At 48.7% G+C, this 13,584-nt stretch overlaps 1 protein-coding gene across 1 annotated transcript; it reads left to right on the forward strand.

Moving 5' to 3' along the window:
- Positions 1 to 5,935: 5,935 nt before the first annotated feature.
- Positions 5,936 to 10,629, forward strand: LOC139000359 (sialic acid-binding Ig-like lectin 14). The gene is made up of 7 exons (XM_070402590.1): positions 5,936 to 5,972; positions 6,051 to 6,470; positions 6,698 to 6,967; positions 7,820 to 7,867; positions 8,077 to 8,331; positions 9,208 to 9,343; positions 9,480 to 10,629. Exons 1-7 carry the CDS (start codon positions 5,936 to 5,938, stop codon positions 9,514 to 9,516), a joined length of 1,203 nt encoding a protein of 400 aa, XP_070258691.1. The 3' UTR covers positions 9,517 to 10,629.
- Positions 10,630 to 13,584: the final 2,955 nt, after the last annotated feature.

A 13,584-nucleotide genomic window follows, 5' to 3' on the forward strand; every position in this document is an offset into this window, starting at 1 on the left:
CAGGGGGTGTGAGCGCGCCTCCCAGAGGTCCTCCCGATTCCTATCTGGGGGGCACCTTAGGACAAGCCAGAGGGATGAGCTGGACTCTCTCCTACACACACCCCTTCCTGACTCCCTGGCTTTATTTATTTTTTTTCTTTTAATTTTGTTTTATTGCTTAAAGTATTACAAAGAGTATTACATATGTCTCCTTTTCATTTCCCCCTTGACCTTCCCCTGGCCTCCCCTACCCCCCAGTGTCTTGTGTCCATTGGTTATGCTTATGTGCATGCATGCAAGTCCTTCGGTTGATCTCTTACCCCCGCCCTCCCACCCCACAACACTCCCCAGCCTTCCCGCTGTAATTTGACAGTCTGTTGGATGCTGCTCTGCCTCTGTATCTATTTTTGTTCATCAGTTTATAATGGTCTTTATTATCCTTAAATGAGTGAGCTCATGTGGTATTTTTCTTTCATTGACTGGCTTATTTCACTTAGTATAATGCTCTCCAGTTCCATCCATGCTGTTGCAAATGGTAAGAATTCCTTCTTTTTTACAGCAGCATAGTATCCCATTGTGTAGATGTACCACAGTTTTCTAATCCACTCATCTGCTGATGGGCACCTGACTCCCTGGCTTTAGACAATACATCACAGGCACCTTCCCCTGGCATAGATCTACTCACTCACCCTTTCCTCGTGGCTTTTGTTCCTTCAATCTTCCACGAAAATCTGTGCAATAGCAGAGCACTCTCCTGGAGAGCATGCGTCCTTGCTTTCATCTGGCGAACACCATTCTGTCCTTCAATCATGAGTTCTTGGAGGGACGTGGGTTGAGAAGGTGGACTGAAGAAAGAGCTCATACAACACAACAGCCAAAAATTCAGTGCTACAGCATGGGCGCCTAAGAATAAGCTTTTTATCATAAGTGGGTGATGCTAAGCTATGGGTGGTCTAGGCTTCTATGTCAAAGGCATCCATCCGGAGCGAGAGCCAGGCTGTCCCACCCATGAAGTTCCCTTTTAGAAAGTTGTGGGTGACGTACATAACTGACTGCTTGCAGTAGCCCACTTTTCCTTCCTTGAACTTTAATTCCGGCTCTTCTGCTTTAAATTCACCAAGAGAGAACCTGCAAAATCCTGGGCACCCCACTCTCCTCCCCAATAGAGGCTGAACATTAGGTCCTCTCTCTTTCTCTACCTGTGACCTTGCTGAGTGGGCCTCGGTGTGTTGTGTGTTCTCCAGGACTTGTAAGTACAATTGTCTCCCTTCTTCGCGGGAGATATGTCCCAAGACCCCCAGTGGATGATTTAAACCACAGATAGTTCCAAACCTTATATATATAGTACTAGAGGCCTGGTGCATGAATTCGTGCATGGGTGGGGTCCAGCCGGCCCGCCCCAATTGGGGCCAATCTGGCTGGCCTGGCTGGATGGAGGGGCCGTGGGTGGTTGGCCAGCCGGCCCCACCACCTGGTCAAACTCCTGGTTGAGGGGAAATTTTGCATATTAGCCTTTTATTATATAGGATGATTTTTTTCCCTACACACATTATTGAAAAGTTTATCTTCTCGTCACTTCTGTGCATCATCCCCTCTATCATGCATAGCGTTTCCTGTGGCTTAGGTCTATGGTATTTCTAGGTGCTCTGTTCTGTTCCCATGGTCTAGTGGTCTAACACTGTGGTAGTACAGCATTGTCTTGTTTTCTATAACATTTTAATGTCTTGACGTCTTATGGAGCCAGTCCTCATACATTGTTCTTCATGATTGCTTTGGCTGAACTTGGAAAAATTTACTTCAATATAAATTTACAATAGCGGTACCAAGTTCCACAAAAGTCACTTGGAGATTGGTGACATGTTGCTTTAACTCTGCAGATTAATTTGGGTATGCTAGACTGTTATACAATACTAGAGGCCCAGTGCACTAATTCATGCACAGTGGGGTCCAGCTGGCCCACCCTGATGGGGGCCAATCAGGGCCGGGCCCGAAGGGGGGAGGGGATGTGGGAGTTTGGCCGTCAGCCCCATCCCCAATCAGGGTGGGGGGACAATTGGGGATGGGGATGGCCAGGGGGAGGGGCTATGGGAGGTTTGGGGGGCCAGTTGGGGCCCCCCTCGAGCTGGTTGGCCACTTTAGTGCGCCTCATAGCAACCGATTGTTCCAGTTGTTCTGGTCGCTTGGCTTTTATATATAGAGATTGTTGTCATACCCATTCACATGCATATTGTCTATTTATTTGCATCTTTAATGTCCTCCTAAACAGATTTATAATTTCCTTCATTGAGAAAGGGCATATTATATTTTTATGTACCTCTCTCCTAGCAATATACTCTGTTAGCAATTTTCAAATATACAACACAGTACTATTAACTGCATTATTATAGCTAATAATAGTATTAATACCCACTATTATTATTATTATTTTTAAAAATATTTTTATTTATTTCAAAGAGGAAGTGAGAGGGAGAGATAGAAACATCAGTGATGAGAATCATTGATTGGCTACCTCCTGAAAGCCCCCTACTGGGGATCGAGCCTACAACCTGGGCATGTGTCCTGACCGGGAATCGAACTATGATCTCCTAGTTTATAGGTTGATGCTTAACCAATGAACCTCACTAGCGGGGCAGTACCCACTATTATTAACTACAGTCACCATGCTGTACATCACATACTTATGATTTAATCATTTTATAACTGGAAGTTTGTACCATTGACCACACTCATTCATTTTGCCCAACCCACAGGCTCTGCCTCCAGTAACGATCAATCAGTTCACTGTATCTCTGAGTTTGATTTTTTCAATGTTTCTACATGTAAGTGAGACCATACTGTACTTGTCTTTCTCTTTCTGATTTACTTCACTTGTACAATGCCCTCATGGTCCATCCATGTTGACCCAAATGGCACGAAGTCCTTCTTTTTATAGCACAATAACATTCCACTGTATATATAGCACACTTTCTTTGTCCATTCATTGATTGATGGGCACTTAGGTTGCTTCCACATATTGTAGATGCTGCTGCAATGAACATAGTGATGCATGTGTCTTTTCAAGTTAGTGTTTTTATTTCCTCTAAATAAATACCCAGAAGTGGTGTTGCTGGGTCATGTGGCAGCTTTATTTATAATTTTTGAGGAACTGCCTGCCATACTGATTTACATAGTGGCTGCCCCAATTTACATTCCCAGCAACAGTGCCAGAGGGTTCCCCTTTCTGAACATTCTTGCTAACACTTATTATTTCTTTTCTTTTTTTTTTTACATTTTATTTTATTGATTATTTTTACAGAGAGGAAGGGAGAAGGATAGAGAATTAGAAACAACGATGAGAGAGAAACATCAGTCAGCTGCCTCCTGCACACCCCCTACTGGGTATGTGCCTGCAACCAAGGTACATGCCCTTGACCGGAATCGAACCTAGGACCCTTCAGTCCACAGGCTGACTCTCTATCCACTGAGCTCAAACAGTTAGGGCTATTATTTCTTGTCTGTTTTATTTCTCAGCTTGAGAGTTGCTAGACCTCTCAGTGATAGGAATTGTGGGGGTACAACCATGGAAATCGTGCTTTTCTTTAGGTCTCTGCTCGCACTAGACCAGTGGTCGGCAAACCACGGTTCGTGAGCCACATGCGGCTCTTTGGCCCCTTGAATGTGGCTCTTCCACAAAATACCATGTGCGGGCGCGCACGTACAGTGCGATTAAAACTTTGTGGCCCATGCGCAGAAGTTGGTTTTCGGCCTGGGCGAGTCTATTTTGAAGAAGTGGCATTAGAAGAAGTGGGGGGTTTGGTCGGTCGGTCGAGCGACGGGAGACGCAGCGCCTCGGGAAACGCAGCGCCGTGGGGGAGGTGGGTGTGATTCAAGCACGAGTTGAGGATGGGAGAGTTGGAAGGGGTCGACATCAGCGAATGTACCTCAATCAGACTGAGGACATTTTTAGCAAAGGCCAGCTTAGGAGTACCCTAATTAAGTTAATAACAATGTACCTACCTATATAGTTTAAGTTTAAAAAATTTGGCTCTCAAAAGAAATTTCAATCATTGTACTGTTGATATTTGGCTCTGTGGACTAATGAGTTTGCCGACCACTGCACTAGACAGTCTTCATTGCAATATGCGAGGAGTCCGAATAGGTGTTGGGGGAGCTGGTTCCTTCCTTTTCACCTGCATCCAAGGCAGGGGCAGACTCAGGTTTGTGGAGCCTGATATTGACATAGATGTCAAGATTATTGCTTGAAAAAATACAAAATCTGCTACACATGGATTTTTCTAACACGAGAAAACATATCACATCAAGTCACAAAGACAAAAATGTTTAAGCCCAAAATATAAGACAAATGAAAAAAGTACAGACTATTTTTCTTAGCCGTGCGACATACCTGTTCGGCACACCGGCATAAGGCGTGTTCTCTACAATTTTTTAAATCCTCAATTGAGGTCATGTTTATTGATTTTAGAGAGTAAGGAAGGGAGGAGAGAGAGAGAGAGAGAAAGGGAGAGAGAGAGAGAGAGCGCTATGTGAGAGAAACATCAATCGGTTGCCTCCTACATGCCCATACAGGGGATGGGACCTACAACCTAGGTATGTGCTGTGACTGCTAATTAAATCCATAACTTTCTGGTGTAAGGGATGATGCTCCATACAACTGAGCCACCTGGCCAGGCCCAACAGTTTTTAACTGATACTTTTTGATTGACTCTTTATAGGAGATTAATTCTGTCACATAGTAATAAATGTTAATATATTAAGTATTAATTACTAGAAAATTATATTTATACTAGAGGCTCAGCACACAAAATTCACTCATGGGTAGGGTCCCTAGGCCTGGTGGGGGCTCAGGGCTAATTAGGGTCTTCCAGCTGCCAGCTGGGGCCTTCCTTCATTCCACACCACCCCCTGGTGGTCAGCACACATCATTGCGGGCAATCAAACTCCCAGTCTCCCCATCAAACTCCTGAGAGGACACTTTGCATATTAGCCTTTTATATATATAGATAATACAGAGAATAGAGAGAGAATTCAGTGTTCCCTTCAGCATGGATATTTGACATTTCTTTTTCTCCTGTACAACGTTTCTTTCAATCACACAATTTGTTACTGGGAATGTCTGAAGTTTCACATCGCTGTCATATTTGGGAAAACATTGATCAAGTTTCTTCCTTTCATAAAAGAGCAGTAGGATTGCAGGTTATGTCCACACATCACTAGAGCCCCTGCTGGGCTTTGAAAAGGGACGGACACGTGAGGGGACTGAAGGTGGAGCTTCCTGAGCTGTAAGGTGACGAATTAGCTGCTGTGCTGAGTCCCTCCGAATGGGGTGAGATCTTCCTTCACACATCGCCTTCTGATGGGGCCTGTGTGCTGTCACTGTCCCAGGTCCCTCAGACCCTGGAAGACCCACACGTGTGCCTCCCGTGTCCCCACAAAGCTCTCAGAGCAAAGGGCTTGAATGCTCAAGTTTACACAGGGGATCCACCCCGCAACTGGAGTTGAGTCGAAATTGCTTTTTCTCTTGCCAGCACTTGAGTTGTCTAAAGAAAATGTAAAGTTATCCTTTTCCAGACCCATCAGTGGTTACAGCTCAAGGGTGGGTCTCCCCTAAGTCGAGCTCTGACCCCAGTGGCCCCCTGGGTGACCTCCCTCTCCACTTACACATCATCTGCAAGGTGATTACTTTCAGATTCACATCTTGACACGCCTCTCAACCTCTGAGGGCCTCAGCATATCCACCTGCAGAGTTGGGTGGGAGGGGGGAGGGAGACAGGATGAGTTCTCACACACCACCCACCTCCCACCGGCCACGTCCTGTGGAGGCCAAGTTTCCCTCCAGCCGGGCCACAGTCTCTCCCCCAGGGCTTCCTGTTGAGGCAGCCTAGGCCCCACCACAGAGCTGGACACTTACCTCCCTGACACAGGGACCCGGACCCGCTCTGCCCTGCCAGAGGCAGACATGGTGCCCCTGCTGCTGCTGCCCCTGCTGTGGGGGGGTGAGTGGGCTGAGGGAGGGGGGCTGGGCAGGTGGGGGATCAGCAGGGGCTGCCACTGAGCCTCTGTCCCCCTCCCAGGGTCCCTGCAGCAGCTTCCAGGCTATGAGCTCCGAGTGCAGGAATCGGTGACAGTGTTTGAGGGTCTGTGTGTCCACGTGCCCTGCTCCTTCTCCTACCCGAGGAGTTCGTGGTCTTCCTCTAGCAAATTCTACACCTACTGGTACCGGGACGGGGACAACACAGCCTATGATGCTCCTGTGGCCTCGAGCAACTATAATAAAACAGTGAAGAGAGAGACCCAAGTCCGATTCCTCCTCCCGGACCCCAGGACCAACGACTGTTCCCTGCACATAAGAGACGCCAGGAGGAGTGACACAGGACGCTACTTCTTCCGAGTGGAGATAGAATATCCTGAATATAATTACCAAGGCCATTTCCAAGGATATAAGTCCCAAGGCTATAGTTACCAAGATAAAATGCTGGATTTGCAGGTGGCAGGTACGGCAGGGGCCCAGGAAAGGATCCAGGGACATGGGACCCCGTCTTAGAGCAGGAACAGGACCCTGGACACTCCCTGTCCAGGCCATGGGCCCTGGGTGGTGGGAAGATCACAGGGCCTAGGTGAGCTCAGGGGCCCTGAGGCATGAGTCCCACTCAGGATCACACTTTGGGTTCCCACCCCCTGGAGCCCAGGCACCTGCCTTTCTCCCCCGCATTCCTGACAGAGAAACCCCACATCCGTATTTGGGAGCCGTTGGAGTCTGGCCACAGCACACAGCTGGCCTGCAGCCTGCCAGGGGCCTGCGAAGGGGGACGACCTCTCACCTTCTCCTGGGCGGGAGCCGCTGTGGACTCGCTGGACCCCCAGACCCTCCGCTCCTCGGTGCTCACCTTCACCCCGAGGCCCCGGGACCATGGCACCAGCCTCACCTGTCAGGTGAAACGGGAATGGCCTCAGTTGACCACACAGAGAACCATCCGGCTCAATGTCGCCTGTGAGTGTTAGAGGGGGGGCTATGTCCACAGGGACAATGGGAGCGACATGTGTGTGTGTCTGTGTGTCTGTGTGTGTGTGTGTGTGTGAGTGTGTGTGTGTGTGTGTGTGTGAGTGTGTGTGTGTGTTGTCGAGTAACACTCCCTCCACATTCTGCGTGGAGTAGGGTTCGGTATCTGAAAGAGGAGCCGCACACAAGTGAAAGAAAAAGACACGAGATAATTTTGCAATATTGGGGGACCAGGCGGGCAAGTCCTGAAGGACTTCCACCGATGCTCAGGCTGCTCCAAGCTTTTATTTCGGTCTTGGGTAGCCCTAGGGTAAGGAGGTTTGTCTGGGGTAGCCTTAGGGTAAGGAGGTTTGTCTGGGGTAGCCTTAGGGTAAGGAGGTTTGAATGACACATGGATTAGCTCATTGGTAGACAATTTCCAGAAATAGGCAGAATATCTGATTAACAATAATCAACAAGGATCTACACAAGTATCTAAGGCATTAAGGGAACTAAGGTGGGGATGCTTCAGCTGTTATTACCTAAATTAACTGGGTGGTTCCTAGATTAACTGGGTGGTGCAGTTCTGACCTTTGCTAGGACTTCAAAGGTTACTAGCTTTTGGGGGTCTCTGTCTAAACTCAGCTAGTGAAGACAATGAATGGACTCCGGCAGTGTGTGTGAGTGTGTGTGAGTGTGTGTGTGTGTAGGAGGCTGAGCTAACCTGAGAACACCCGGGCATGGATCTGCGTGTAGGTGGGGAGGGGGCCAGAAGGAGAGAACCCCTCCTTCCCGGTTCCCACCGCCCCTCCTTGGGGTTGGGGTGACTTCCATTTGAAGTGGGGCCCTGTCTTTCTCTCCCAGATGCCCCAGGGAACCTCACCATAGGCGTCTCCTACAGAAACGACCCAGGTAGGAAAGAACCCCTCCTCTCTGGGCTGGGACCTGCCATGGGGCCCGGGTGGGGCCGAGGGGGGAGCAGGAGTTTGAATGGGATGAGACATGGGAAGGGCAAGGATGAAAGTCATCACCCCAGTCCCTCACCTCTGGTGGGTGGGTGCCTGCACACATCTCTCTCTCTCTCTCTCTCTCTCTCTCTCTCTGCATTTCTCTACCCAAAGCCTTCAAGAATCTACAAACCACATCCCTTCTCATTCTGGAGGGAGCGGCCCTGAGGCTGCTCTGTGAGGCTGACAGCAACCCCCCTGCCGAGCTGAGCTGGTTCCGGGGGTCCCCAGGCCTGAACGCCACCCCCCTCTCCAGCACCGCGATCCTGGAGCTGCCTCGCGTGGGGCCTGCACAGGAAGGAGAGTTCACCTGCCAAGCTCGGCACCCGCTGGGCTCCCACAGTGTCTCTCTCAACCTCTCCGTGGTCTGTGAGTGGGGAGTGGACTGAGACCGGAGTGGGGGTGGGGTGGGAGCAGGGGGTGGGGCGCACCTGGAAGTAGGTCACCTCGATGCCTGGAGATGTTAGAAGCACCGCTGACCCTTCCCCTCACTCCCCACAGACCCCCCCGCAGCTGCTGGGACCCTCCTGCTCCTGGCAGGACCAGGCTCTGCTCTGTAGCTGCTCCTCCAGAGCCCAATGGGTCCCCTCCCTGCGCTGGTGGCTGGGGGCGGGGCTGCTGGAGGGGAACCATGGCAACGCCTCCCGCCTGCAGTTACCTCCTGTTCAGAGGGGCCCTGGACTGACAGCTCCCTGAGCCGGGGTGTGGGGCTCAGTGAGGGACTCAGATCCAGCTGTAAGGTCAGGATAGTCCATGGAGCCCAGGGCGCCTCTGTCCTGCTGCTGCCAGGTCAGGGCCTGTGGGGGCAGAGGCCACGGAGAAAGGAGTGGGTCAGAGAGAGGGTGGAGCTGGGGGAGAAGAGGGCTGAGAGAGGACAGGGGGTGTTGCTAGGACAGGGCCTGCATCTCCTGCCTGAGCAGAACCCACAGCGGGTTCTGCAAGGAGGAGGGAAGAGGAGAGACTGAGTCCTGGGAGTGGGTGGTGTCACCTGAGCTGGTGCTGGAGGAACAAGCCCTGAGCCCCCAGCCCTCAGCACCAGGGCTCCTGGAGCTGCCCCATGTGGGGCTGAGGCAGAGGAGAGTTCACCTGCCCGATCAGCACCCGCTGGGCTCCCAGCACGTCTCCTTCAGCCTCTCTGTGCAGAGTGAGGTGCAGGACAGGTGTGGGGCGGCCGCCTCATTAGGTGTTGGGCTGTGGGTTGACTGACACCTGGACAACATGTCACCCGGCTCCCGTCGTCCCTAGGCAGCCCGCACTCCAGCAGATGTGTGACTGAGGAGCAGCAGGGCTCCTGGCCCCTGGTCCTCACCCTGATCAGAGGGGCCCTCATGGGGGCTGGCTTCCTCCTCACCTATGTCCTCACCTGGCTCTACTACACCAGGTGAGCAGGTCTGTCTCTCCCAGGGAAGGTCAGGGATTGGCCCTGAGGTCCAGGTGGGGCCGAGCTGTCAGGCTCTGCCTGGAGTTAGAGCAAAATTGGCCGAGTCTCTGAGCTGACACCTGTGTGGGCCCCGCAGGTGTGGAGGCCCCCGGAACAGGAGGCAGAGCTCCTGATGGATCCTCCCTTCCTCTCAAGATGGGACTGAGGTGTGGACACCAGGCTAGAGGGACCGTCCTGGGACGTCCATGTCACCTTCTCCCTGGAAGCTCCTGACTCACCTGCCTCCAATGTGCCCCTGGGGTTTCAGTGTGTGGAAGTGACTGAGTGACGACAAGGGGAGTCAATGCCATGGAGAGAAGACTTTTCCTCCTTTCACCTCCTGAGAGGAGGGGCTGCTATGCCCAGGGAAGCCCCTGATTTCCTCAGGAAGCAGATGCAGGTGCAGGGCAGCCTAGCGAAGGCCTTGATTGGGGTTCCCATGGGAAACGCAAGGCAGGGCAGGGTGAGCAGTTCAGGACCAGCTGGTGTGTGTGAGTCTGGGGGATGGGCCTGTGGGCGTGGTCTCCATGTGTCTGGTCCCAGGTCCTGGGTGATTTGGGGGCAGGTGGGAAGGCTGGGAATATGGGCTCAGGATGGGCTCAGGATGGGCTCTTTGCTGTCTCTGAGAGTGGGCGTGCCCTGGGACGCCCTGTCTCTCCTTGTCCTTCTAGCTGTTTAATTGGTCAAAACATCATAAGATACAGAAATAAACAAGTAATACACACCCACTGACTGCTCCCTTGTTTCTACCTGTTCCCTCTCTCTCCCTCTCTTGTTTCTGCCCACTCATCCCCCAACCCCAGGCTCCTCTCTCTTCATTCTCAAGCCCTGAAATGGACTGAAGTTGGCCCCTTATTCTCCCTTTGTCCAGAAGTTACCTGGTTACCACCTGAGTTTCTGGTCTCCCAAACTGCCCTTCAATGTAGATATCGATACACAGTAGAATTAGGAGCAGCTCTTCTTTCCCTATTCATAGATGCTTACCTCATAGTTATTATTATAAAACATCCCAACATTTAATCATAAATGAAGACATTTCTGTGATATCACATAAAATTGATTTTACTATTTAGTGTTTGTGGGAGTTTCTTGAGTCAAATTATCTCTAGATCTCCTCCTTCTGTTGTTGCTGTTGTTGAACCTGTTTCAAGTAAGGGGTTTTGTTTATGTCTTGTAATTATTTTTCAATTGGTATTTCTATTTTTTCTTATTTTAGAAAATATTTTTATTGATTTCTTAGAGGAAGGGAGAGGGAGAGATAGAAACATCAATGATGAGAGACAATCATTGATCGGCTGGCTCCCGAACGTCCCTTACTGGGGATCAAGCCCATAACCTGTGCTTTTAGCTTGACCGGGAATCAAACCCTGACCTCCTGTTTCATAGATCGATGCTCAACCCCTGAGCCACACTGGCCAGGCTATATTTATTCACGGATACGAAAAAAATTCAACATTCAAGACACATCCACCTATACTCTCACCATTTTGTATTGTTGTGTTCATATATCTTACATCTATAAATTTGATAAACTTTAGAGAACATTAATAATTTCTTGGATGTGAACAATTATTTTCTCTCCAGATTTATTGAGAAATGTTTGGCACAGAATGCATGCAAGTTTAAGGTAAGTAATGGTGCATATTTAATATACCTATATGGTAAAGTGATTGCCACAACAAGGTTCATTAACACTTCTATGCTCTCATGTAATTACTACTGTCATGATTATAACAGTAATGACATACTCCCTCAACAACTTTCAGGTATATAACAAAATACTGTTAATTGTAGTCATCATGCTGTCCAGTACATCCCCAGGAATTATTCATCTTGTAGCTGAAAGCTCTGCTTGACCAACATCTCCCCTTTTCCTCACCCCCAGTCCAACATCACCATTCTACTCTCTTTCTGTGAGTTCAGCTTCTTCAGATCCCACTGTGAGAACACACTGCAGGTCAACAATGATTATTTTGAAAAATAACCCTCACAGTTATGCTTCCCTTATGTAGTTCTAGGTTTCCATCACAGAATCAATTTCCTCTGTACAGAAATTAACTCAAAATGTGTTAAAGACCTAAAACTAATACCAAAAAGTATAAAACTCTTAGAGAAAAACATGGGGGGAGAGTCCATGACATTGGATTTTGGAATGATTTCCTTGACATTTACATCAAAAGCACAGACAAGGGAAGCAAACATAGACAAGTGGGACTGTACAAACTTCAAAACCTGAGCACAAAAGGACACTCTCACCAGGCTCCAGAGGCCTCCTACAGGATGGGAGAGAAGATGTATCTGATGAGGGGTTAGTATTCAGAATATATTACAAACTCATACGAGGCAACATAAGAAACCCAAATAACACAACTGAAGAATTGGGCAGAAAACTCCAGTCAATATTTCTCCAAAGATGATATTCAAATAGCCAAAAAACTGAAAAGATATTCAACATCAGGAATCCTAAAGAACTGCCAATCAAAGCCCTTGCTGGGTAGCTCAGTTGGTTACAGTGTCTTCCAGTTGGCTGGTTTGATGCTTTCCAGGGCACATACAACAATCAACCAATGAATGAATACGTCAAAACTATAATGAGGTATCACCTCACACCCTTTAGGATGGCTACTATAAAGTAAGACCAACAGCCCAGCTGGTGGCTCAATGTTTAAGCATGGACCTATGAACCAGGCGATCACGCTTGGATTCTCAGTGAGGGCACATGCCCAGGTAGCAGGATCGATCCCAGTAGGGTGCGTGAGGAAGGAAGCCAAATAATGATTCTCTTTCATCATTGATGTTTCTATCTCTTTCTACCTCTCCCTTCTCCTCTGAAATCAATAAAAAATATATTTTTTAGAAACTAGCAGAAGATAACAACAAGTGCTGGTGAGGATGTGTAATAACTGAAACCATTTTGCACATTTGGTGGGATTGTAAAGGGATGTACCAACTATGGAAAACAATATGGCAGTCCCTCAAAAAAATAAAAATAGAACTACCATGACATGTAACAGCTCCTCTTGAGGTTATATATCCAAAAGAACTGGAAGCAGGACCTCAAAAAGACATCTGCTACCTATACTTATAGCGGCATTATTGAAGACACAATAGTCAAGAGGATTTAGCAACGCAAATGTCCATTGATGGATAAATGCATTTAAAAGGGTCATATGCCTTAGGCTGTTCTGGATGTTTTCACAAAAGACCATAGACTGGTGGTTTATAAGTAGCAGGAATTTATTGCTCAAACACCTGGAGACTGGAAGTCCAAGATCAGGGTGCCCGCATGGTTGGGTTCTGGCGAGTGCCCTCTTGCACAGTACAGGTGACCTGCTTTTAGTTGAAACATCACATGGTGGAAGGGGAGAGGGAGCTCTCTCAGGTCCCACCTGCTAATAACATCCCCTTGGGTGTAGGGAGCGGCCATAGGGTTTAAGCCTTGGGCTGACCGGTGGCAGGGCCACAGACAAGTCCCAGCTTAGAGGGCAGAGCCCTCCCAGCATAATTAAACTTGACCTTATAGCCCTCCCTAGTTCCTTCCTAGGTAGCTAATGGGCTGTGGGAGGTGCAGCAAGTGCTGCCAAAACAAAGTTCAACTCACAAGAACCTTGTAAACATGTTGACCACTACCCTTGTTTTGATCTGACTATAAAATAAAGCCTTGGCTTGCAGGCTGGGTCTATCAGTGTCCTCATCCAGGTAGAGGAGATCCACCAAGCCCCAGCTGTATTCTCTTGTCTGCCTTCTTTAATCCTTCACCGCCCCTCCACAGGTTCACCCTTGGCCGTGCTGGCATGGCACACTTGGGGTTAAGATTTCAAAATTTTTATTTCAGGAGGCACGTCAACATTCAGTCTATAGCATTGCACCATCGATCCCACAGAGTTCAATCTATTGCACATACAATTATTGTATTATTCAGTCCTTAAAAGAAAGAAAATCCAGTCAGGTGCTGTGACGTTGGTGAACCTTGAGAGCACTGTGCTTAGTGAAATAAGCTGGTCACAGAAATACAGCTACTGGATGACTCCCTTTCTGTGAGTTATCTAAAGGAGTCAAATTCTTAGGAACAGCAAGTACAATGGTGGGTACCAGGATTGGGGGGAGGGACAGATGAAGAGTCATTGTTAAATGGCTAAAGTGTTTCAGTTTTGAGGATGATAATGTCCTGGAGAACGTTTGCACAGCAATGTCAATATTCT

Source organism: Myotis yumanensis, unplaced genomic scaffold (genome assembly GCF_028538775.1).
Source record: "Myotis yumanensis isolate MYYU_CA2020_CCGP unplaced genomic scaffold, mMyoYum1.0.hap1 SCAF_23, whole genome shotgun sequence".
Classification (NCBI taxonomy): Eukaryota; Metazoa; Chordata; class Mammalia; order Chiroptera; family Vespertilionidae; genus Myotis; species Myotis yumanensis.